The 25,252-nt window shown below is 36.9% G+C and overlaps 4 protein-coding genes across 7 annotated transcripts; 1 reads left to right on the top strand and 3 right to left on the bottom strand.

Annotated features, from left to right (window-relative positions):
* Positions 1-1,550: 1,550 nt before the first annotated feature.
* Positions 1,551-7,192, bottom strand: idh3a (isocitrate dehydrogenase (NAD(+)) 3 catalytic subunit alpha). Of its 3 annotated transcripts, XM_088006253.1 has the most exons (12): positions 6,904-7,192; positions 6,523-6,588; positions 5,126-5,188; positions 4,907-4,990; positions 4,624-4,738; positions 4,281-4,468; positions 3,986-4,119; positions 3,797-3,899; positions 2,893-2,957; positions 2,595-2,679; positions 2,252-2,404; positions 1,551-2,168 (listed from the first exon to the last, which is right to left on the bottom strand). In XM_088006253.1, exons 1-12 carry the CDS (start codon positions 6,916-6,918, stop codon positions 2,085-2,087), a joined length of 1,155 nt encoding a protein of 384 aa, XP_087862379.1. In that variant the 5' UTR covers positions 6,919-7,192; the 3' UTR covers positions 1,551-2,084. The 3 variants fall into 3 exon arrangements, with proteins under 3 accessions (XP_087862379.1, XP_014857413.2, XP_087862380.1); XM_015001927.2 differs by lacking the exon at positions 6,523-6,588; XM_088006254.1 differs by lacking the exons at positions 6,523-6,588; positions 6,904-7,192 and adding an exon at positions 5,482-5,663.
* A 139-nt stretch (positions 7,193-7,331) lies between these two features.
* On the bottom strand, positions 7,332-10,899 carry lrrc61 (leucine rich repeat containing 61). Of its 2 annotated transcripts, XM_015001928.2 has the most exons (9): positions 10,669-10,897; positions 9,673-9,768; positions 9,448-9,594; positions 9,297-9,357; positions 8,905-8,990; positions 8,754-8,819; positions 8,579-8,647; positions 8,324-8,449; positions 7,332-8,057 (listed from the first exon to the last, which is right to left on the bottom strand). In XM_015001928.2, the coding sequence occupies exons 1-9, from the start codon at positions 10,694-10,696 to the stop codon at positions 7,951-7,953; spliced, it is 786 nt and encodes a 261-aa protein (XP_014857414.2). In that variant the 5' UTR covers positions 10,697-10,897; the 3' UTR covers positions 7,332-7,950. The 2 variants fall into 2 exon arrangements, with proteins under 2 accessions (XP_014857414.2, XP_087862381.1); XM_088006255.1 differs by lacking the exon at positions 7,332-8,057 and having other exon boundaries at positions 8,075-8,449; positions 10,669-10,899.
* Positions 10,900-13,628: 2,729 nt separating this feature from the next.
* Positions 13,629-17,566, top strand: cib2 (calcium and integrin binding family member 2). The gene is made up of 5 exons (XM_088006775.1): positions 13,629-13,710; positions 15,610-15,721; positions 16,200-16,347; positions 16,445-16,640; positions 16,747-17,566. The coding sequence occupies exons 2-5, from the start codon at positions 15,653-15,655 to the stop codon at positions 16,766-16,768; spliced, it is 435 nt and encodes a 144-aa protein (XP_087862901.1). The 5' UTR covers positions 13,629-13,710; positions 15,610-15,652; the 3' UTR covers positions 16,769-17,566.
* A 2,540-nt stretch (positions 17,567-20,106) lies between these two features.
* Positions 20,107-24,063, bottom strand: LOC106926790 (uncharacterized). The gene is made up of 8 exons (XM_015001918.2): positions 23,584-24,063; positions 23,361-23,503; positions 22,790-22,956; positions 22,157-22,246; positions 21,643-21,808; positions 21,401-21,556; positions 20,411-21,070; positions 20,107-20,315 (listed from the first exon to the last, which is right to left on the bottom strand). The coding sequence occupies exons 1-8, from the start codon at positions 23,729-23,731 to the stop codon at positions 20,271-20,273; spliced, it is 1,575 nt and encodes a 524-aa protein (XP_014857404.2). The 5' UTR covers positions 23,732-24,063; the 3' UTR covers positions 20,107-20,270.
* Positions 24,064-25,252: the final 1,189 nt, after the last annotated feature.

The raw sequence follows: 25,252 nt of genomic DNA, 5'->3' as shown, positions 1-25,252 counted from the left end.
GCGTGTGTAACTAAAGTGACTTGGCTGGTTAGCTTACAGTTGCGCGAAGTACTGATGTCCTTGGAAAAACTGCAAAGAGCAAAGACAGCTGTTGGAGCTACTGCAAGATTATTTTCAACTCTTGACTGTTTAAATGAAAACAATAAAAACTATTTTCTGTTTGATGTGCAAACCTTAAAGAATCAGCTTGATCCTTGCAGCTCATGAGTTGACTGTATGTTGGCAAACCTTGCTACAAATCAGCTGAAGCAAAGGTTAACTAGGATGCTAGGACCAGTGCTGAAATTACAAACAAGACCAGACTACGCTTTTTGTAGACGTCTGCATAATTTTCCTGATGTGGAAAGGACTGCATTTATCAGATTTAACCTGTGTTCTCTATATAGGACATAAAACTAGCAGTGCTTCAAGCATGTAATAATTTATATCAACGTTGCAGAAGTATAGGAACCAGCATGCACTGCTGGCAAAAATGAATGGGGAAAGTGGAAATGTGTTTTTGCAGAAGTGCAAAAGCTTTTCAATGCAGCCACAGAGAGTTTCTTCTCAATTGGATGCATTATGACAAAGTAGAGGTCCAGATTTCACTGAAATAGTCTTGTTTGCATCAAGCTTATGCATGGAGCTCTTCATGACTCTGAACATAACGCGAACTTTAGCTGTTAGCACTCCTTGGGGGTTATTTTAAGTTAGCTTCTCAAATGTCTTCACATGATTCCCGTCTGCATCAAAAGGGCAGTGGGTAAAGAGCAACGTGCAAAATAGTTTAGGGCGAATAGAAAGCAAATTTTGGAGACAGCTATAATCAAAGAAGTCTATCTTAATACAAATCTTGTTTCTTAACATTGTAAGACAATATAAGAACTTAGAACCCAGTATTCGGAATGTCTTAGAAAATCTGATAAAAAAAAAAATCCACTCTTCTGCTAGTTAGTATTTGAGGCCTTAATCATTCAAATATGTTTTATTTTTTTTATTCTAAAGAGACAAATTTTCTTCAAGTCTGTCAAAATGGTCTTGAACTTCCGACCTTTGTACTTTCATAAGACGTTTTCAAACAGGTGTAATTTTGAACCGTTTGTTTAAGACCTGTAACATTCAAGAACTAATGTTGTAGTTCAACATATAACTAATTCAACTTTATTTCAATTTCATTTTTCAAACAAGAACATAACTAAAAGAGCTGAACAAAGCAAGGGACACAAAAGATAAAAATTGACAATGTGAAAAATGTTTGTAGAATATGACTAGTCTGTATAATTTGTCAATATTTGTAATGAAATTTAGACAGCAAGCTATTACACAACTATTCCACTTTTACATCGTGTTATGTTTCTAAAGCGATTACAAATTGTGTGATTTCAGTGAAATCTGAATTTAATCAAACTCTCAATCTCAAAGAATATTACCCTAAAAGTAGAACTTTTAATTTTTTCCCCTTTTTTGTACATACACTTTATAATGCCTTTAAACATTAGAAAAGTTTACCTGTCACAATGAATACCTCTAAACATAAGAAACTGTCTTTAAAAAATAGTCTCAGACCAAGATTGGATATATGAACATTTTGTCATGAACTTTAATAGCAAGCTAGATTGAAAAAAAAAAAAAATCAGATTATAGTTTCATATTTCTATTGGAATTGTTCTGCATACATTCATACAATTTGGAAGAACAACACCTGGTGGTTTAAAACATGCCAAGTGCAAAATGATAAGGTTTTGTGCATAAAGAAGCATGTTTTTTTTCCCCCACCAGTATCAAGTGCACAATCTCTGGGCACCATAATGGAAGACTTATGGCATGTTTATGAGGACTGTCTCACTTATTTTAAAGTGAGTTTTAAACACATTAAAGATTAATGTACAACCGTCTTCAAAAATCTTATTTAGCATGTCATATATACAGATGTTCTTGATGATGTGGTTAAGACAATTCTTTGTTAAAGGTGCTCCAATCTAAACAATCAAGTTCATAAGCACCAGAATTTTAAATACATGCTCTGGGTAAAAGTTTTAACACGGAGTCACACAGTGCCACGTGATACTATACTGACAGATTATGAGAAGCCTCACACGCTCCTTTTACTTCATGTCCCGAACTCTTTGACAAATTGCTTCTGTGAACTCTGAGCACTTGGCGTTTCCTCCCAAGTCTTTGGTTAGAACCTTGAAGAAAATTATGAAAAACTTTAGAAGGAGCATCACATTGCCAATACACCCACAGCGAGTTGTCTTTAAAAGGGAATTACCTTTTTGTCCTGAATGGTGTCAAAGCAGGCAGTTTCAATTTTCTGGGCGTGGCTACGTAAGCCCATGTGGCGCAGCATCATGATGGCACTGAGCAGCAGGGCAGTGGGGTTCGCAAGATCTTTCCCTGCGATATCTGGAGCAGTCCCATGAACCTGGCAGGAGGAAAGAAAAAACAACAGTCAACCACCATGGTTGATGTTATTTTTCCCAGAAAAAATTGAAGCAAATCTTTCTGTCTAGAGCTAAATTTAGTTCAACAGTTGGATTTTTCCCCCCCCCATAATTATCTGATTTTAATTATGTTAATTAAAAATATGTGTGGTAAAATATAAAACAACATACCGACTCAAATATGGCCACCCCATGGGCACCAATGTTTCCACTTGGCGTCACTCCCAAACCTCCAATTAATCCAGCACAGAGATCACTGCAATGAATAATAAAAAAACAAATGTAGATTTGTTTCTGTTATATTCTAATAAGGTTTACTTTTTGCCACTTGTAATTATTTTCTACTTATTATTTCTGGTTCAGTCGACAAATATCACCACATTTTCTGACCGGATTTTTAAGTTTAAATTTTTCCTGATTTGGAAAACTTTAAAAGGAAGAACTTATTATGTATTTACTATGTAATTACCTCAAGATGTCTCCATACAAATTTGGCATCACCAGGACATCAAACTGCGAGGGATCCTGGACCATCTGTAGGAGTATTTTGACAATGTTGCCTTTAATTGCAAATGTCAAGAATGCCACAGAAATACAAATGGATTGTATGGGAATCAAATGTTGCCAATCGAAGCTCATCCAAGACCGGTGATGAGTTGGCAGCTGTTCTGACACATGCAAAGTAAGTATCCTATTACCATTTCCTCATAGTAAAACAATGTATCACTTATTTATCTTATTTCAACAAAGTCCATGCAGTCTTTGTCTCTATTTGAAGTTTGTATTCCATTATATTTATGTGACACATAGAGTTACTACTCCCTCTTGTGGTAATAAGTTGCAATATGTATGGCCTACATAGGCTGGTTACCAGTATCAACATCCTAAAAAGTTATAATTTCAGAACCACAAAAATGTCTTCATCATGCTGTTTCTACAGTTTTAAGAACTTTTAGTAAGATACAAGAGACACTGCTGGAGTGACTGGGATTTTTGCAGTCTGGATGGAACATCCTCCCCTCATCATGCTGCTAGGCACTGCAGGTCAGCTGGTTGAAAGACTACTACTTTATAATTTATTTAAAAGGAATTAAAGAATGCCACCTGTCGTTGTACCTTTTAAAACTACAGTAAAAAGACTAATATTCTCCACAATAAGCATATTTAAAGGATAGCTACTGGTATTCATTTAACACTTTTAATGTCATCAATGTTAAAAATATCTATTGCTTCTATGTTTTAAATAAAATCAATTAGATAATGTAAATGTCACAATACTGTAACACTCTACACACTGAGTATCTCATACCAGCTAAGGCCTAAATAAAACAAGAAAACTAATTTGATTCCTAATAGAAGTTGCTGGAACTTACATTAAGGCACACAGTATCCAAGTACATCTCTGTGAATTTGATATCTTTGTGCTTCTCTGCGGCCTCTCTGCACTTTCGCAGGAAAAGTCCATCCGACATTCGCCTGAAAAGACGAGCAAACATCGGACAGTCATTTAGCATCTTTAGCAGGACAAGCTTTGATGGCATCTGTAGAGGAATGTAACATACATGATATTAGCCTTGTGAACAGCAATAACACTGGACCTCTGATTGTTTTTTGCGTATTCAAAAGCATACTCTGCAATGCGCTGGCTGGCTTGTTCCGTGATGAGCTTGATACTCTGCACAACTCCGTCAACAATCTGAAAGTAGAGGTGCATCATTAAAAATGAACATGACTAAAGCCCAATGAAACTCAATAGTAAATTATTGTAAGTGAAGATAATAGTGAGTTGGGATGTTTTAACATTAAAAGCAATAAAATAAAGTAGCTCTAATCAAAAGAGTGGATAAAGAGTTTTACCACGTGCTCAATCCCACTGTACTCTCCCTCAGTGTTTTCCCTGATGGTAACCAGGTTCACATCAGTATAAGGTGTGTCATAACCCTCAATGGACATGCAGGGGCGCACATTAGCGTAGAGGTCAAACGTCTTTCTCAGAAGCAGGTTCATGGAGGGATGACCTGCTCCTACTGGTGTTTTCAAAGGGCCTGCAGAGAGAAATAGTGGAAAAATATCCGCCAAAATAAACTTATTTAAAATTCACTTTCAACAAAAGTGTGAAATTGAATAAAGTAGAGCAATCTTTTTTATGTGGGAAAATATGTAGAAAACTCGGCTTTGCAGAATAAAGGGTTTAGGTTACCTTTCAGGCCGATTTTTGTTTTATCCATTGATTCTTTAGCGTCATGAGGGATCATCCACTTTCCACCTGGTCCCTGTATAGCTGTGACGTTTCTTTCTTCCCACTCAATGGGAACCTAGTTTAAAACATACGCAAACAACAAGCGCAACACTATCTTCTCAGATGATGCATATCTTATAGATTGAGAAGCATTTTAAAAAAAGCTATATTTCTCAATTATCCTGTCTGTCAAAAATCAGTAGAAAAAACTGACAGTATATAAATAAATAAATAAATAACCGACTTCAGCTGCTACAAATATCTTCACGACAGCCGCGGAGATCTCTGGACCGATGCCGTCACCGGGGATTAATGTAACAGTTTGCATCTGTGTGGAAAAAGAGAGACAAAGACCCAAATAAAGATTGTGTTCACCCATATGTCTTAAACATTAAAACAGATTTTAAAAAAATATTGTAGTAATCTAAAGTAAATTTGAAAAAAATAAATAAAATGTACATACCCCACGGATGAAACTCCTGGATTGTAGAAGCTCATTTTTCAAAGAAGCAACTACACGCGATGCCTGCAATTTCAGAAACACCACTTTAGTATTGAGCTTCATCCATTGTGAAGCTCAATAGATGACACTCAAAAGTTCAATTTGCAAAACTTTTTCCTTGAAGTTCTGCAAAGAGGACTTTAAGCAAAAAAATTCCAAACACTTAACAAGCAACCCCCTTCAACAATTCATGGTTAATCTTCAGGAATGGCCTTTGCACCACCAAAAAAAGCAACCCTCATCAGCATCATCAAAAGAAAAAACAAAAACAGAAGTCGAATCAAGCAGACAAGCAGAAGTATTATGGGAAAGAATACCATTAACATCCCCCAAAAGACTTCCACAGTACTGCAGAATCGGTGCATCTCTTTTGCTGTGATGACAGACTATGGTTAAACAACTCGAGGATCAAACTCCACCAAAGACTTGTGCAAGACAAGGATGTTAATCAAACCACCCTCCAATTTAAGTGTGCCATGCTCCTCATTTGTTTATTGGCGTAGAAACTCACTGTCCTCTTTATTAGACAACTTTTTTCAAACTCCGTTGGGTTATATTTGCCATCAGAACTCCTTCAATCCTTCACGGTAAAAATACAAGTGGACAGGAACATTCCTCTGGTTTTTTAGTCCATATTGACCTGATAGCATCAAATATTGGCTGAAAATTTCAAGTTTCATCCCATCCGTAACGGTGTTATTTAAGTGGGATGTGGTTACTGTGAACGCCGTTGGAGAACAGTGATCTTATCGACATGTTCAGAAGGCAATTTGAGATAAATTGAGCTTTGAGACATTAATTTCCCATTCTGGTGAGCCTGTGATAAGTGGAGCCTCTGAGCGGAACCCTGAGCCTGTAGCCCAGGCTTCTTCAAGGTTTTGTTTGTTGCAAATGCTGACACATAACTGGTTTATTTGAAATTTGTATTCACACACAATCAAACAGGTGTATCTAATGAGTTCCCCAGTGAGTGTAAATTACTTCCAATTCAATGTGAGTTTAAGTGCTTATTTTTAGTCTTCTGGCCAACAAGAAGAGAATTTACTTGACAGTAGGGTTCATGACATTATGACTATGTTATGATTTAATTGCTGTCCATATTGCTGGCAATTTGTTGGTATCGACTCATTTTCAACATCACAATGAAACACTGCACTCTTTGTTTTGGCTTGAAATATTGCATGTTTACAGTTCTGTTGAGGAAGAGATAACATTTAGCAATTTGTTTTGGCCACGATAAAAATGGGCTTTAGACCCCAGACCACACTATAAGTGACATGTGACAACTGCAAAAACCTCCGATTGTTGTGATGTAGCTGCAACAGCAAGGACTGTTAGCATAGTCAAGCAGACTAAACTTGCTGTGGTTTGATTTTGTCCTTGCCATTGATATAGAAACCAAACTTTGTTAGCAGATGAATAATCTGTAGACAGTAGACATGTGTTGCTATTTGTTAGGTCTAACAAGAAAATTATCTTCAACAGAAACAGCTCCCAAAATGATCTGCAGAAGAGCGGATAAACCTTGCAGTTTAGCCAGTGAGCTACTAAATTAGCAAGATTCTAGTTACTATAGTAACCATAAAGCTGTAGCTCATTTTTAATAAGCATAATAAGGAAGATAAATAGCTTCATCTTCCTTTTTCAGCTTGAAAGCAATTTACAAAAATCTGACACAAAGAATAAAAGATTTAGTGAATTGCATAAAACAAAGTGAGGTAAATTTTATGGATGCATACCGTTGACCTCCACATGTTTCCTGCGATCTTGAGGTAGACGAGCTCGAGCTCAGAGGAGCGGCGGCGGCGGCACTTGTCAAGCTCGAAAAGACGTAACGCAAACTTCCGGCTTTCAAAATAAACAAAATCAGCTAAAATACAAACCGATGACTGTACCTGTTTATAGTGGTTAAATAATTACTTTCTTCAACAAGGAAACGCAGTAAACTAAATGTCAACGTTTCTATTACAGATAAATATCAAACATTTCCAATGCGTGTCTAATGTCTGCGTTAGGTTATTTATAAGTGTATTGGACAATCACCAGCAGGTGGCAGCATGGCATTATTTGTTGGACTGCCTTATAACTTATAAGGATCACATTTGTTTTAACAAATTCATCACAATATACATATTTTGCTCTGATCGTAAAGTGGGTGATATAGGTATGCATCTTATCTGAATTTATTCTAAATAATCAAAGTCAGAATTAAATACACATTTACAGGCTTACAAATAATGTATTTTCAGCAAGTTGGTTACACAGAGAAACCCTGATTAAAAAAAAAAAAAAAAAAAAAGTAGAAAGAGCCAACAATCAATCAGTCAATCTTTGCATAAGCACAACAAGAACATACAACAGAGGACACATTTGCTCTTTAAATTAACCAGCAACGTAAAATTAAGGACACCCTGTAAGCAAAGACCAATACAAATTCTAATGAGCAGCATAGCTATCAGCATTATTTCAGGCTACAGCATTGTACAAAATGCACATTGTGCAAGTTAAGACATCGATGAGCCAAACTGAGGGGCATCAGTATGGGTCAAGGTTTTCAAACCGCCTCCGTATTTATTCTGTCAACCAATGCATAGGATGAATACAGTAACAGCGAAGTTCACACACTGCGGCACGGAGCACGTGTGTCAGGCAATGATATTTAAAAAGCATTTGGATATAGCATGGTTGTTTGAAAAAAGCTACAGTACATCTGTCATAGTACATCATTACAAAGCAAAAAAAGGCGGCTGAAAGTTACATAAAAGGTTTGTACAAAATAGCCCAATTCAGATGGCGTATTGCTTTGGCTGCTTCTTCAAGCTCATTGATCTCTCAGTCTGGGAAATCACATGAGTGGCTCTGTTGTTCAAGAGTCTGCATTCGTGAAGAACATCTGGAGAAAAAAAAAAAGAATTACATGAACAGGTGACATTAATTCATTAGAATGACACTGTGAAGTTAGTTCAATACTGTTATTTATTTTTAAAAGTGAAACTCAGAAGGAGAATCATTATATACACAATTGCAAATCTTTTTGGATAAACTTTTGATGCTCATCTAATGTATTGAGGCGCACTTGTAATATCAGTATACATAATATCAAAAGAGTTGACAAATGGTAAAAAAAAACAAAAAAAAAAACAACACAGCGAACCTCACCATTGAACTGTTTGTAGGCTTCTTCAATAATGGCATTGTTTGATCGCTTTATCTCCCAGTAACCGTCTTCTACCCATGGCTTGCAATCGGGATGTTCAATGAGCTGCCCATTCTTGTATGAACCAGCTGATCATGTAGAGAAAAATGAACAGTTCAACGATATTTTACAAAATAAAAAACATTAAACACACATCCATGTAAGACTGTTGTTCATTATTGAATAGACATATATTTGCAGCAAAGAAAAAATAATACCTTTTATGGTATCATCAATGTCTTTGCATAACTGGTACAATTCACTTCCTCGTCCAACAACTCTCTCTCCTGTAATTTAAAACAGATAATATAAGCATATTCAGCCAAAACAGAGCAATGTCTTCAGGACTAATAATATTGCCAAGATAAAGAATCACAGAAAAATAAATCTTACCATCCAGAACCTTGATGTTCGGGAACATCTCGAGTACAACAGCTCTGTATGATGCGCTCCTGCACACTGACAAAACCAAAGCAGCAACATAACGAACATTAATCACCATCTTCCATTTACTGGAATTAGAGATAAATTTCTCATAAATTACCTGGGTTACTGTAATTGTAGGTGTTGTCTCTCAGACGTATGTTTTCTAGCTTTTTCAGAGAAACAAGGCAATGTAGGCTCTCAGTGCTGTTGAAAAACAGCACATTAGACGTAAGTTTTTTTTAAAAAATATATATCTCATTCAGCATAGACCTTAGTTAATAAGTGACAAAATCTAAATATTATGATGCATTTCAGCATTCATCGAATGAGTTGAAGTAAAATCTAGTGCATTTGTATACATTGTAAAACTAGAATAATGGCAGAAAAACTTTATCAAATTCATAATCAGTGACATTAACCAGCAATTCAAAATGATCAGTTCTGATTCATTTTCATAGATGTTTAAAATATTGTTTTGCAATGGTGTTAGCATGTAAACTTGTAACATACCTGGATATGACATTACCAGCTAAATTTAAAGTTTGTAAATTTTCACAACTACGAAGTGGCTCTGGGAAAACAACCAAAAACAGAGAACACAAATAAATATTGCACAATGTCATTCTGAAAAAAAAAATGAAATAAAGCCCGTTTACCTTACCTATATTAGAGATTCTGTTAGAAGACAAATTAAGCACAGAAAGAAGACGAAGAGATGATAGAGGTCCTAGATTTGTGACATTGTTCCCAAATAGGTCCAGCCTCTCCAAATTTACACATTCCCCAATACATCCAAGGTCATGTATACCTTAAAGACAAAAAGTTATTTTTCTTATAAATAGTAACTTAATGAACATGAACATTAAAAATGTGCACTAATCCTTACCAAGGACTCTGAGTTTCAGAAACAGAATGGATTCCAAATCAAATTCTCCAGTCCGTGACTTCAGCAGCAAAGCAGTTACCTTCTCACACTCTGCATCTGAGGGAACCAGAATGATAAGACCGCACAAAACAAAGCACATTCACTTTCTATTCTTAAATATGCAGTACAACTACAGATCCTATAATTTGTGACTCAGCGATGCAAAAGATAACGCTGGAAGCACTGTTTGTTCTGTTAACAGCGAAGGGAAAAGAAACTTTAAATAGAAGCAGCATATTATTATTTATTTTCTTCCTGACAGCACACAGAGCATTTTTACAAAGGAGAGGGTCACAACAGACAGATGTGCTGATGTGCTCACTGTTGTGTAATGTTATAATCCCACTAGCATGCATGAGTAACAGCAGAGGGAGGTATGTTTGCTTTACTGTGCTTAAGGCACTATGAGTCCTACACATGAATTCTCCTCACTCACTGAACCATAGATAATGAGGATGGTGTCTTTTTATATGAAAATACCAGTCCGTTATTTTATTTAATGTTTTTTTTTTTTTTTATTTAGCTTACTGAATTGTAAACAAGAGGAAATCAAAGTAGAAAAACATTATTGATGAAAAAATAGGAGCACCAATTGTGTCTTATCTTTGAGAAGAAATACATGAGAAATGTGAACTTTCTTTACGGTCAGCTAGCAATAGCGTTAAATAATGTTAGCTAAATTTGTGCTAACAGTGAGCGTCGTTCCTATGGCAGCAGCTAGAAGAAATTATGATAATCATTTAACATTTAAAAAGAGAGCGGGTGTGTAAAATAAAATAGTAGTAGAGCTCATGTTTATTTATTTTTTTTCTGTAGAGATGACGAAGCAGCAGGAAGAATTACAAGCACAGACGCGTTGTTAGCTTCATTTTCTCTCTGGACACAGTTAGCTACAGTTAGCACAGGCTGCTAGAGGCTAACACAGTAACGTAGCAACAAGCTATCAGTGAAACTTACCCTGCTCCTTTTCTCGCTTACAGTCCATGCTGGGCAACTTTGACAGTTAGAAATCAAACAAATGTCACAAAGGGTGACAATTAAACCAGCGCAAATCAAGACAGGAATTATTTACGGAGCGTGAAATTATCATTTGTCCAGAGGTGGGATAAGGACACGCTCATTGGTGCTGTAATAACAGGCAGGTGGATTAGAGACGGACATCACACCAGCCTCTGCAGCTCAAAGGGGGGCAGAGTTTGCAGGGAAGCGATCATCTCTGGAGCTGAAGATAAACTAGTTTATTTTACTTCAGGTGCAACAGGTTATTTGATAAAAACTAAATAATAATAATAATAATAATAATAATAATAATAATAATAATAATAATAATAATAATAATAATAATAATTATTATTATTATTATTATTATTATTATTAAACGTCTAACTTTAGTTAGTTAATCAAATTACTACCTGGACTTTTATAATCAATGTAGGCTCTCAATACTAGAAGTAAGGTACTATATAGGTCTTTATAATTAACAGGATTTAATATAAATTAGGCCTCTCATTAAACGATCTCCTTAGAATATTTTTTTTTTCAATATTTATCAAATAAAGTGATAGTTCACAATAGAAGTTCTAGGAGCTTCTTTGCTGTTATATCAACCTTGTTGCCAGCAGGTTCTAGTTCAAGTTTACTTATTTATCTACCTGTGGGTTGTCTGATTGGTTTGTCTGCACCCTGTTGGAAACACCACCTGGGTTCTTAAGGAGAAGCAGATCAGTTTGCGCTGAACAGGGCTTACAGAAAAATCCACTTCTCTGGCTCAACTGTGACAAGACACCAGCTCCACGGTCTTTAATTTTATTTTCCAGCGAATGTTTGCTCTCATGGCAGGAATCTCCTGAATGGACATCAACAACAATCTTTTTTAAGTTCTTGCAACAATACTCGGCTCAACTTGTGTGGAGACTTTGACTCCACCGACCCCCTAAATGCCTTTCTCTGAGAAAAGGTGGTGGACGTTCTTTGCTTTGAATGTGTACAAGCAACAAATTACTTGATAAAGATGGGTAATAAGCAAACAATATTCACAGACGAGCAACTTGATGCTTATCAGGTAAGATGAATGCATGCTTTGTTTGTATTATGATGGAGGATGGAGGAAAGTGATGCATAGCTTCCTTACAAGAAAAACATATTTTTTATACAAAACATATTATAAGCATTTTGAATTGAAAGATATTTAGATAAAGTTAGAGATGAACCATTCAGGCTTTTTTCCTTCGAGGTCTGACTGAGTTTTTTTTTTAATTATTATTATTACTCTAAGGACTATAGAAGAGTAAAAAAGTGTATCAAGTTTCTGTTCAGTTTCTGTTAGGTTACTTAACAGAGCATGTAGGACTTTTAAGGTTTATCAATGCAATTGTCCCTGCTCTAGTCTTTTCAGAACAAGATGACAATGAGAGAAAAATAATGTTGCAAAAGTGAAGTTTTGTACTCCATTTTATTTGTTGTAATTTATTTTAATGTTAGGCATTATCTATACTTGTTTGCATTATTGTTCTTTTGTTTTTCATATTGAAAACTTAGAATAGGAAGTTGGTATCTACAATTAATTGCATTGTATTCTAAGCTCCTTGTTCAATGAAGGAATGATTTAAAATGATCTGATTGACTTAACAATCACATTAGACTTGACATTGAAGAATGGACACAAACTCATTGTATGAAAAAAACAAATTTGTCCAGTTTAACTGGTAATCCAAGTATCAGTCTGATAATGCACCACTCCGTGTGCAACAGTTCACCTTGTGATTTGCTGTGGGATTAATAATTGATGCCAAGCCAGTGATATGCTGCTCAAGAGTCGCTCTGGTTACTATAGTGGCTCTTTAAAAGTTCCTCTTAGAATCCCATTGCTCTTTGTTTTGTCCTGTTGGTATTTTTCGCTATTCAGATTCTCAGGCTCTGACCCCTACAGCTCGAGCGTCTTTCTGAGCTTCAGAGGCATTTACACAAACATAGGATACGTACTAAACTAAAGCATATGGTGTAAGACACAATCGCTGTTATACTCCAGACATTTACAGTACACTCTGTTCTAGAAATCCACAGCTGTATACTGTTTCTTACACCTACGAACACCGGTCAGACAGTACAAAAGGCTGACGTAAACCAAGGCGTTCTTCTGTTGGGCTATTGGATATTACATGTGCCAACACATGCATGTTAGGCAACAGCAGATCATGTTGCTGTGTGTACTCTCACAGCCATCAGCGCTTTAGAGAAACCAGACACCCGGTCAAGCTTTTTATCGGCGGTCTCAAACTGCAGCTCTCAAGGATCCGAGTTCTGTAACTTTAAGATGTGTTCCTTGTCCTATACACTTGAACTAAATGCCTCACTAACATGCAGTCAATGTCTACAGAGCTCTGCTAATGAGCTAATATTCGAACCAGGTGTCCTGAAGCAGAGAGTCATTTAAAAGTTGCAGAACCATGTAGCACCGAGTGTGAGACCAGTGCTACATTTAGAAAATCTGTAGCATTATTTAATATGATTTGATAGATGGGTCACTGAGTGACTGATGCTATACTTCAAACAATAAGTCATTAAAAAAATACATATCATTTAATGAGGCATAATAATATAACCAGCATGAGCACGCCTCTTTGCCTCCTGTGCGCAGCAGTGACTCAGTTTATCACTGTTTCTTTCTTGGAGCACTTTTTATAGACACTAAACGCTGCAACATCAATGCAACACAAGAGCTGCATTTTTGGAAATGCTCTGACCATTTGTCTACCTATCACAATTTGTCCCATTTTTTCTGCTTCTAACATGTTAACTCTGAGGACAGTTTGTTCCTCTACTGCAGGCAATCTAACAGGTGACGTGACAAGGAGATGAGCATTTAATTATTTTCACCTGTTAGTAGTCGTGTTGTGTCTGATTGACATATATGCTGTATTTCTTTTGAACTAGAGCTTTGATCTTCTGTCTACTCTTATTGCAGGACTGCACATTTTTCACTCGCAAAGAAATTTTGCGGTAAGATATTTTTCTTTGTATTGTTTGATTTGGATTAATTGACAATGTGCTTGTTCTGATGATCACCAGACTAAACATTTGACCACATGTTTTGACCATGAAATCAGTGATTTTGTTAGCCTGCATGTTAAATGCATGTTAAAGTTTCCTCGTTAAACAAGGTTCTACAATAAACAATAACCTCTCCAGACTTCCTGTTATCTTAGATGTTCTACCGATGTTCTACAGATTTATGAGAAATACATTTCAAAGTCTAAGATGATAGTTTCCAGATGGAAAATAATGGCGTTAGCAGAATAGTGTGAGAATCTTGGTACCTTTTTGATTAAGGTGCCTTATGAAATATGAGTTTGTTGAATAGTCTTATTTGTGTTGAAACAGATACATTTTGAGTAGTTCTGAGATAAGGTTCCTCTTAAGTTGATTCATTGATGTCTTCCAAGTACTCCTCCTTTCCTGTTGCCCAAAACATTGACAAACTTAAGCCGGATTTACTTTGCCCTCTTCTTCTGTTGCCTTTTAGTCTGCAATTTAACCAGATTTATCACCCAAAACTCATGTAAAGGTTTGTTAACCATATGAAGGTTGAATGTTGTCTCTCACTTGTAATCTGCTTTGCATAAAGTGTTTCCTAAGTGATTACAGGCAAATGAGCTGATCAGCACCAGTAAGCATTATGCAGTCAGGAAAACAAACAGAAAACTGGGGTCAAGAATGACACTGAATAAGGCTCATTCAGTATCTCAGAACTTGCTCTTGACTAAAATATGAAGGCTAGAGGTTGTTGTTCATGGAGCTCAAGAGAAGTTTGCTGCACTGGAGTATGAGGACACTTCAAAATCTTGAAAAATTATAAATTGATGGGTAACATCACCTCTCCTTTCATATCACTCACCAGGAGACTGACATGCAAAAACGACCTATATTTTTCTTCATGGAGCTGAGTAGTGTTGCTCATGTTTCAGTGTTTAGTTAATAGAAGTTGAAAAATTAAGCTATTATGTTAAGATTCACAAAGAAGGGGATACTGTGGTGGCACAGGGGTAAAGCACAACCCTCATATGGAGGCCCTTGTCATCAGTGTAGAGGTTACAGGTTCAAGTTCCAAACCTGGTGACTTTTGCCACATGTCCCCCCCCACTTTTACCTACTTTCCTGTCTAACCACTCTCAAATAAAGGCTGCCTGAGCCATAAAAAAATCTTAAAAATAAAAAAAAGGTTCACAAAGAAGATTGTGAAAAGTAAAGGTGACAGTAAATAGTGTTTAGACTGGCTCTTTATGACTTTCTACGAAATGAATTTGAAGGTATATTTTGTCCTAAGGGGAAACAATAAGTTGGGTAAAGCAAAAGTTTTAGTTAAATGTGAGCTTTTCAGATATCTGTTTAACATCCACATGGTAACTTGTGTAAATATTACTCAGCGGGTTTCTGCAAGTTTCTTTTTAGCACAGAGGCAACACAGACTAAATTTGCATAGCCAACTTTCCCTTAAAAAGAATGTTCCATCAATTGCAGTGGTTAAAAGGTGTGGCATACATTTCCAGAAATTCACAGCTAGCAGAAAACATGCTAGCAGGGATATTCAAATCCATTCCTCAAAGACCCGTGTCCTGCAGCTTTTAGACGTGTCCCTGGTCTAACAGACCTGAAACTAATTGCCGAATTACCTCCTTCGTATGCAGAGAGCCATGCCTTCTTGTCTACCAAATATGCTTCTGAATGAAGGATAAAAAATACCTACTCACACTCCTAAACTCAAGAGGCAGTCTTGCAAGGAAGGTCAAAGCTGTTGTAGTTTTAGTGGTTTGGCTGATGTCACTTTTAACGCTACATGGATGGTATATTTTGCAAATTATAAATTGTATTTGTTCCCATCTGCTTTGTATTTAACCTTAGGTTGCACAGCAGATATCATGAGTTGGCTCCACATCTTGTACCAATGGACTACACCAATGAACCGGATTGCAAACTGCCTTTAGCGCTGATTGTTGACATGCCAGAATTAAAGGTATAACAAAGATAATCATTTTTCAAAGCTTTTTCAAAACATCTGATAATTTGTCATTTTGGTCTTTCTTAAAATTTCACCTGCATTCTGAACTGTTAACCTACATCTATTTCTTGATTAGAGGTCATCATTTATTTTTAGCCACAAATATATATATATATACACACACACATTTATCAGCCTAATCTTATTGTATAAAGCTTAAAGAAACCAGCCCTAAGTCAAACATTTGAATTAAATTACCTTTTCATTTTGGGCCAGATTGGTTTGAATAGCATCTTCTGAAGTTTTTGGCCAATAAATGCAGTATGCAAAATCATATGCCTATTTCTAAAACTCTTTTTAATTAAGTTAATGTCTTGCCAAACTACTCAGCCACTAAAACCATAAGTGATTCTCATGTGAAATGAGAAAATTTTCAGAATATCTTTGCTTAACGTCATTTGTATCACTCTGAATATTTTTGCCTGATGTGCAGGAAAACCCATTCCGCAATCGGATTGTGGAGTCATTCTCCGAGGATGGGATGGGGAACCTCAGTTTCAATGAATTTGTAGACATGTTCTCAGTCCTCAGTGAAATGGCTCCAAGAGAACTTAAGGCCATTTATGCCTTTAAGATATATGGTAATAACATGTAAAAAGGCATTTATGCCTTTTTATAACATTTAATTTTATGAAATTATGTTTCAAAGTAATTCGCTCAGATTTATTTCCATCTTAGATTACAATGTGGATAATTACCTGTGCAAGGAGGATCTTGAGAAGACTTTAAATAAGCTGACAAAGGAGGAGTTGACTCCAGAGGAGGTTGAATTGGTGTGTGAGAAAGCCATCGAGGAGGCAGATTTGGATGGAGACAATAAACTCTCCTACGCTGACTTTGAAAACATGATATCCAGGGCTCCAGATTTTCTAAGGTAATGCTAACTTAAATAATGTTTTTACCCTATGTTGTAGAGTTGTTTCTCAAAAAAACATTCCTATTAATTGAAATCAACACTGCTGTTTTCTATACTCTTCCAGCACCTTTCATATCCGTATCTGAGATGGATGGTTTGACCGTTCGGATGTCAGCAGTTTCATAAACCTGGGGACTGAACCAGAGCTATCCCTGCCACATCACCACTCTGACCTTCAGTTAGACAGTAAACTCTTCTGAATGTGATCTTATCTAAAGAAAACCTGCAAGCCCAAATTTAGGGTAAAAGTGTACAGTTGCCTCAAAATCCAATCTAGTCATGTTTAGTAAATAAGAATCTGTGTTCTCATGAGTCTCTTTTGTCAGATTAAAAATAGAATTAAATGAAATGACATGTGCCTTAAATAGGGCTTAAATTGGACACGTAAAGATGTTTTACAATAAAATGAGCCATTTCTCTTCACTCACACATTCGTATGCTGATGATGGCAAGCTGCTGGAGTGGAGCTACATCTGACAGTCTGACAGAAGCGATGTTAAACAAAACTTTTGAAAATAAAAACTTTATTCAGATTAAAGTTATTTTTCATAAAGCATATATGTATGTGCCCTGCGACGAACTGGCGACCTGTCCAGGGTGTACCCCGCCTCTCACCTGGAATGTTAGCTGGAGATAGGCACCAGCAACCCTCCTGACCCCACTAAGGGACAAGGGTGTACAGAAAAATGGGTGGATGGATGGATGGATATATTTATGTATTAAAATTATTTTTTATTGGTCTGATGGTGTAGTCTAATTGAAAATGTTTTCATTAGCTGTATGTGGAAATTAACAGAAATAAAGGCTTGAAAATGTCAGTCTGTGTGTAATGAATCTAAATAATGTGTTTCACTTAGTAAATTGAGTTGCTGAAATAAACAATGTATTTCAAGTATTTTCTAATGATTTTGATGATTATGACTTATAGCTGATTATAAAAAAAATTCTGGCTATCTGAAATTTTCAACATTACATGTCACCAATTAAAATAAATTTTAATACAGAATGTTAGCTCCCCATAGATGGTCATCAATCCCTTTTGCCTTTCACTTCATACTAGTCAATCTGGAAAGGTCACAGGCCTTGTGTGCTTTCTGAACATGCAGCTGGGGAACCAAAGGGCGTGGCTTACAAATGCAAGATTCACTTGAGCAATTTGTGTAGATATGCGTGTGGTTTTTCCTTTGCTTCTAATGGAACGTTGTGTTGCGTTACTCTATTGCTGACTATCCAAATGTATTTGGTGCTTTTTTTTTTTTTTAAATTGACGCTAAGTTAAGCACCATCTCCAAAGTCATATGTTCACAAACTTATCCCTGGACATTTTCCTTTTCTGCTAGAAAGCAGTGGTCATGATTCCATCAGTGACATCAAGTTATCCATTTGAATTTGAACTCAAATGAATATTTTCATCTTGTGCCAAGTTGGTTTGGACAGCTGCTTTCCGTTAGGAATTAACATAATCATTTTACTTCAGGAAGATGTAGTCAGGAATAATCTGTCCCCGTATTCAAACACATTCTTGAATCCTGCACACAGAGGCGATCTCATTGGAAAACAAGAGGAAATGGTCTTGCCCAGGATGGTTGATGATTACCAGGTGTTGGTTTTGGTGCTAAGGATTTGCATTATGCATGTATTGAGCACAGTGTTCTGTGTTGATTCTCTGCACTCTGTACCAAGCCCACTTTGTTTCTGGATATTTAGGTAGTTCTATAAATCTTTTGTCCAAACGGCTGTATTCGTCTGACTGACTTAAACTCTTTTGAGAGGGCAGTAAATAGATTACTCTTCTCTCCCAATTTTTTCTTTATTTTTTTAATAAAATATTCAGGAGCCTCGATAATTACTGGGATCATCAGCAAAAAAGCTACAATGCAACGTGATAATGGGACGATGAGTAAACGTTTCTAACACCAAAAGTGAAAACACTCACACACTGCATAGAAGACTAGGAAGATCGCTAACCCACTGAAGCCATAAGACATTTTACACATAAGCCATAGGGGACACAGTTAGAGCTGATGGAGGGGAGATTCACTCCTTAAACATGAAGCCGCAGCTCCAGTGGGATAACATGAGTCTGAGTGTATTTATGTGCTGCAATGACTAAGAATAAGTCAATAAGCATTTCTATGTGAAGTGTTTCATGTTATGTGAATTTGATGTAGATGAAGTGTATTTCATAACATACAGAGATAGTATTGCTCAATGAGGAACTTATGCAATAATTATCCATTGTAGCTTTACACCACTTGTAGTTTGTTTTCCACTGTTGCACAACCACACACTTATTACATAATGATCTGCTACAACTTTACACTGTTATTAATTTTCTTAATAGCGACATTTTATTATGCAGTTCTTGGTTGTGAAAGAGTTGGTAGCAGAAAGGTCACAAAAACTGGATGATTAACATTTCGGCAGTTTAACATACCCTTTTTTCCCTTAGAGGACTTATAGGGGGAAACACCTTATAGTCTAATTTCTAAAATTTCTGTTTCACACGCAATGCTGCAACTGATGTATTTCTGTTTTAGTACAGATACACTGCGTCGTGTGTCTGCACAAATTCATGTAGGCACACGAGCATGAATATGAGCTTTATCATCGTTTATAGGCCCCAGTAAAGCAGTAACCAGAAAAGTAAAGAAAAAAGAAAGGCACATGATAAAAGATACTAAAAGGGATTTTAGAACCTTCTGCTTATTTCCCCATTGCTGTTGAATGCGGACTTTTGAAAATCTTTATGCAAATTAGCTTTCTGTGAAAATAAGTGAAGCTCTGATGGCAGCAAAAAAACATTTTTAAATATCAGCTGCACGCCTTTCAGCAAATTTTCCCCAGTGAGCGCACTGTATTTCTCTGAACGTGCCCACACGAGGCCCTGCATTACAGGAATGCTTCTCCAGGCAGCTATGGAGAGCTAAAGCAGTAAGAGCGACCCGTACACAGCAAGAATTTTGATAACACTGGGAGGTATTTCTCCTACGTTTTAATTCAGCAGTTATTTGCATTTTGATATCTGCACATAGAAATGCCTCTGCCGTTCCACAACAGCCCAGCATTTTGCATTAGTGTTTCCTTATTAGGAAGCAGAGGTCATCTATCATTAACCTTGCTTATTTTCTTATTTCCAAGTGGCCAAACAGGCTCATTAATCTGGACTAAAAGTAAAACATCTTCAGCAACTCATGTGAGGCAATACATTTGACATTCTCCCCTACAGCTTGTTCTTCCCTTCCAGATGACAATAATTTACATAAAAGTTTCCGTTAAATGTTTGTTTTTCCTCCATGGTTACATGCCCATATATGAACACGCATTTAGTGCTTATTATCTCTCACAGTAGTTTAGTTGTAGTTCTAAAAAAAAAAAGTGATTTGAATATGTCTAATGTACTGAAATGGGCTTAATGAAGCAATTTTAGACATTTTCAACAACTTTAATAAATTCAATCAGATGTACAAGGGTAACTTTGATCGGTTTTAAATAAATATGTACATTGAAAGCAAATATACAACAGAAGTAGCAAAATAGTGTTAGATAAGTGAAATTAGGTGAGCCTTTTCTTCGTTAGTTGGTTTGTCACTTCCTCTTGGTCTCAGGGAAAAGCCATTTCCATTTATCATTCTGCAAAAAGTAAATATATAACCTGTCAATATTAGAAAATAACGCAAAAATAAATAATAAATGAAGCAGCACTGTAAGAAAAGCTTGCAACTCACCTTTATCCCCCAGGACCCGGGGCTACACTTGCGTTTGGTCTCCTCCCCAGGCTCTTGAGTGTTGCTGTTGGCTTTGGGCTTGACGGGTTCCTTGTGGTTGGGGAGGATCTCATAAGTGTTGTCGTTATCAACGACGGGGGCTTCGATGGAGACCTCGGCGTACAGGGAGTCTTCGAGCTGCTCTGTGGATGATGCCGTTTCAGATGCTGTTGGGCTGTGGCTGCCAGCCAGGTGATAGACCGAGTGGTCACTCAGGGCGTCCAGGCTGTGACTGCTGTTTGACTGTGAGATGCCGCCGGAGGCCTGCCGGACTGGCCTCGGGGAAAGTCGCGGTGGCGTGTCCGGAGGTACGGTCAGTCTGTAGCATTGTTCGCCATCAGAGATGTTGTCCAGCAGAGGCAGGGACATGCTCTTGCTGTCAAGCGTGTTGAGCTCAGAGTAGAGAGATTCAGGGTCAGATGAAGGACTACACCTGCCGTTCTTTTGCTCCTTAGTGTTCAGCCTCTCGGCTTTGCCTTGATTTGATCCAGGGGACTTGTCCCTGGAGGTGTGATGGGTTCTAGGCGTTTGCTTCCTAAGCTGAGCATACAGAACCCCATCGTTGTCACTGACTGGGGCGCTCTCAACGTGCCTGGTCCTCCGTGGCAAAGGTGGTACTTCCTATTTTTAAGAAAACAAAAACATTTATTTGAAAACCCGGCCATCATGTAAAATTTTGTTGTATTTCCAGATAAACAAGTTAGTAAATAATTAGATCAAGATAGACTTGTCATAGTAGACACAACAATGAAATTGTTGTGTCTACTATGACATAAATTCACAATTAAAGACAATGCCAAAACACAATAAAGTTGAACAAGTATGTAAATAAATAGAAGTCAAAATTATATATTTACGTGTCTTATGTTTCGTACAGAAAATATTGGTAGAGTATAACAGTGTAGAAAATATATATTTATGTTTCTATTATTTTTTTATTTTTGGACTCACCTCTTGAGTCCTGTTAATCCTTGGTGCCCGCACTGGTTGCTGCTCTGTGGCTGAGTTCATCTGCTGCTTATGTACTTTCTTTGCTGCTCTGAGAGGAGCAGCCGGTTTTTCTCTGGGGTTGACCTGGATGATATCATAGAGGTCCTCATTGACATCCTATAAGAACAAAAACAACAGTTAGGAGACTGCTCAAAACCTGTTAAAAAACAAAACAAAGAAAAGTAAAATGAGTGAAAACTCACCCCATAGCATGGAAATGTCAGATATTCTCCAAAGGGCTCAACTGGGTTTGTTTTATAGTGTTCTATTAGGTCGAACAAAGTGTTGTGTCCCTCTGTGTCTCCGCACACTATAAACCGTCCCGTCTCGCTCTGGCTTATCACAAAGTGGCGACATCGATCTCTGCCTCTGCAAAAGAAAAACAGGATATTTTTAGAAAGCTGTTGCAATTATTTTATATGTAAAACTCAAACTTTTAAATTAATGGTAAAATTGGCCAAAAAAAAAAAAATTACATTGGACATTTTTGAGTCTCCAAAGCTCCAAAAGTCTAAAGTTTGGATAGAGTGCTAAAAATAAAGGCATATTTGATGGTGCTGCTTATTTTTATTATTTAATATTCCAAGAAGCAGAGTTAATTAATGAGGAAGTTATGAACAATCTGTTCATATGAAAAATCTGTTCATATGAAAAATCTGCTTAAAATAGCAATTAAAAATAAATAAACCAGGTTTATAGAAGTAAACCAGTACTCACTTGTACGACAGAATATATCCAATAGCTTTATCACTGAGACGAATCAGGAAACTGCCAAGCTCTTTTTCTCTAAGCATGTCCTCGGCATCTCTGTAGACAGACCAACAACAGTGTGAAAATCAGACCATCTTCAAATATAAATTTTAAGCCTATTTGTAACTCATTTTAAAAAATCTATTTTTTTTTGTGGGAGAGTAAAGCACTTTTAAAAAAAAAATTTCCACTTTGGAAGTATCATTGTCTTAAAGGAAAAACCCATTTCACAACATGCCCTTTCGAAATAGCTGACATTGATTGTACTTAAGTAACTGTCCCACATACTTTTTTATGTAGGAGTGTGGTGTCTGCCAGAGGAAAGGGCAAAAAGTGGATGTGGGCGTACTCTGTAGAGTGGACACTTTCCATCACAGATAACATGTCTGTGGCTTGTATGGACATAACTGCTTCTCGAGGTTTCTGATTTTTTTTTTTTTTTTTTTTTTACAATTTAAAATCTATCAAAGAATTAAACATGCATGCAAACAGAAAACTAATAGCAGTATCAAGGATTTTTTTTTTGTGTTAAAAATAAGTTTACATTACACATGAGTGTTAAATGTGCAAAATAACAGGACATCTTCTGTGAGTACTTACTTTCTGCTAATGAAGCCCAGGAACCAGCTGGGGAAGAGGCCGTTGTTGACAATAAAAGGCAGTTGAGAATCTATGAACCACTTGGTGGCCAACTCTCTAAACCTCCCCTCCGCAACTTCAGCAGCAGGATCCACAGTCGGCTCCCTTTGCTCCATCCTCACTTTGTCCTGTTCAAAGTAACACAGGCGAGTCCAGTGAGCACAAGCAGGATTTATTCCCCACTGCCCAGAACAGGTCGGTATTTTAACAATCTAATTTGCTTATTTTCCAGGAGGCGTCACTCAAAGCCTGAAGGCAGCACAATGTTCTTGTTGTATGTTATTTTTTTATGATTACGGCACAGGGGGAAAAAATAAACCCATCCTGTCTATTATAGTACACAATTTGTTTACTGTTTATATATAGAATTTATTAGCATTAACAAACCCGTAGTTAAATATCCAAAAAATAGAAAAGGCCTGACCTATGTCACCCTTTCACAACAACTGATGTAATATATACTTTGCAGGCGGGTTAAAATAGCTAAATCATAAATGAACTTTAAGCTGCGAGTGACGGGTTTATTTCTTACCTTGAAACAAAACTTCACACGTGTCTTAATGCAGGGAGTCTTCGTCTGATATTCCTCCTTCTGTCTTGAATGCGAAAAGTAGCAAATATTTTCAGATTTGGCTTTCTGTTGTCGACACAGTGCGCAGCAGCTCCTCTCAATCCCTGAAGAAAATGAATCAAATTTCACTGTAAAGCTCACATTGTGTTCCAGTAAAATAGTTCTCGATGAGTGGGGTACATACCTGTCCTTGTGGTTACCAGTGTGAGATTTGAACCCCTTGTCATTGCAGCAAACATTAAAATTCTCCTCTCAGCTTCTGAACCTCTGTAATCTCCAACTGAAAATGGTTTGATTGTGACCCCACACTGAGAGATATAGACAGATGACATTTACAATTACACATATTTTTCCACTGGTCTGGAAAGCAGAGGTACTCGGCAACGGCACGACAGTCATTTGCATAACAAAGAGAGCTGAGGGTTGTTGAACAAAGCAAACGCTTCCTGAAGAGAAACGGAAAGCAACGTGTAGAGAAACAGTGGTTTGTGAGCAAACGTATGCATTGGTTTGAAAGGGGGGAGATGTTTTACCCATGGAGCGTCTGATTACCGTAGTGACGGATGAGAAGATGCGTCAGTGTGTTTTTCTGTGTGTGTTTTTAGGGGAGGTGCTGTGAATTCAGATCAAGTTTGTAAGGAAGGACCTAAACAGACGGAGGGATGGAAATATTTGGGAAGGTTTGATATGTTTTCAATGGGGTTTAATAAGCTTCTGAAAAGATGAGACATTTCCCCGGGTCTGCTTTTGAGGTTCTCATAAAAAAAGCACAACTCATTCCCCCCATGGCTCAGACTGTTGTCATGAATCATTTGGGTTTGGCTCTGTAAAGCATGGTAGGAAGTCCCAGTGGGGGAGAGCCAAAAGGCAGAAATACTCTGTGTCATGGAGAACAAATAAGACACGATTTCAGATTCCCCTCTACAATGGCAACGTAACTCCAGCATGTTTACTCCCTTCGTAGGGAAAATAAGTATTAGACAGGTCAGTAATTTTCTCGGCAACTATATTTCTAATGGAGGTATTGACGTGGAGTGGGCTAGTCAAAGTCTGAACTTAAACCCAATTTGGAGGTTGTGGTATGACCTTAAACAGGCCGTTGTTTTAATGTCTTCTAGGGTGGCTGCAGTAGAACAATTCTGTACAGAAAAGTGGGTCCGAATTCCCCACAATGATGTTACGTACTCATTAGCAGTTATGGCAAACACTTTTGATGTTGCGCTAAAGGTAGCGTGGCTAGTTATTAAGTTCAGGCAGAAATCATGTTTCACATATGGCTTATAGTTTCTTTGTCCTGAATTAATTCAGACATTACCTTAGTTTAATTTAGAGCTGCATTTTACCTGCTACTTATGTTGTGTGATTTTTAAAATGATATGATGATCAGTCGCGTGCAAGTGTTAAAAAGTAAAATCAAAATAAATCTTTGAGAAAGTAAATAGTTTTTATTGTACTTGCATGTAGTGGAAGCGATGTTGACCCATTTTTTTTTCTCCACACAAATTTTTCAAATTTTAAAGGCTCTGGAGACTGTTTTGAGATGATGTTCAGTGATATTCCTCCTTAGAACATAAAAAGAACCCAACAAAAAAAACTTGGATCTCATCAAACCTAATTTTATTTACCAAGCATTTCACAGATTCTTACAAATGTTCTGCATTAATGCTTCAACAATGCATTTTCTTCAACGGTGCATTTATTTGCACCGAGCACACTTAAAGGCCATTGCAGTTAGGTGGACTGGTTGTTTATTTTTTATTTTTTTAAAACATGTTTTTTATTTTCTTCTTGAAAATCAGATGTTCCTCACAATGTCTCTAAAAGAGAAGTCTCTCATTGCAACAAACTTCTGA

The sequence above is a fragment of the Poecilia mexicana genome, unplaced genomic scaffold (genome assembly GCF_051168715.1).
Source record: "Poecilia mexicana isolate PSO_F unplaced genomic scaffold, ASM5116871v1 scaffold_6, whole genome shotgun sequence".
In the NCBI taxonomy this organism is placed as follows: domain Eukaryota; kingdom Metazoa; phylum Chordata; class Actinopteri; order Cyprinodontiformes; family Poeciliidae; genus Poecilia; species Poecilia mexicana.
This window is presented reverse-complemented; position numbering and strand designations above follow the sequence as displayed.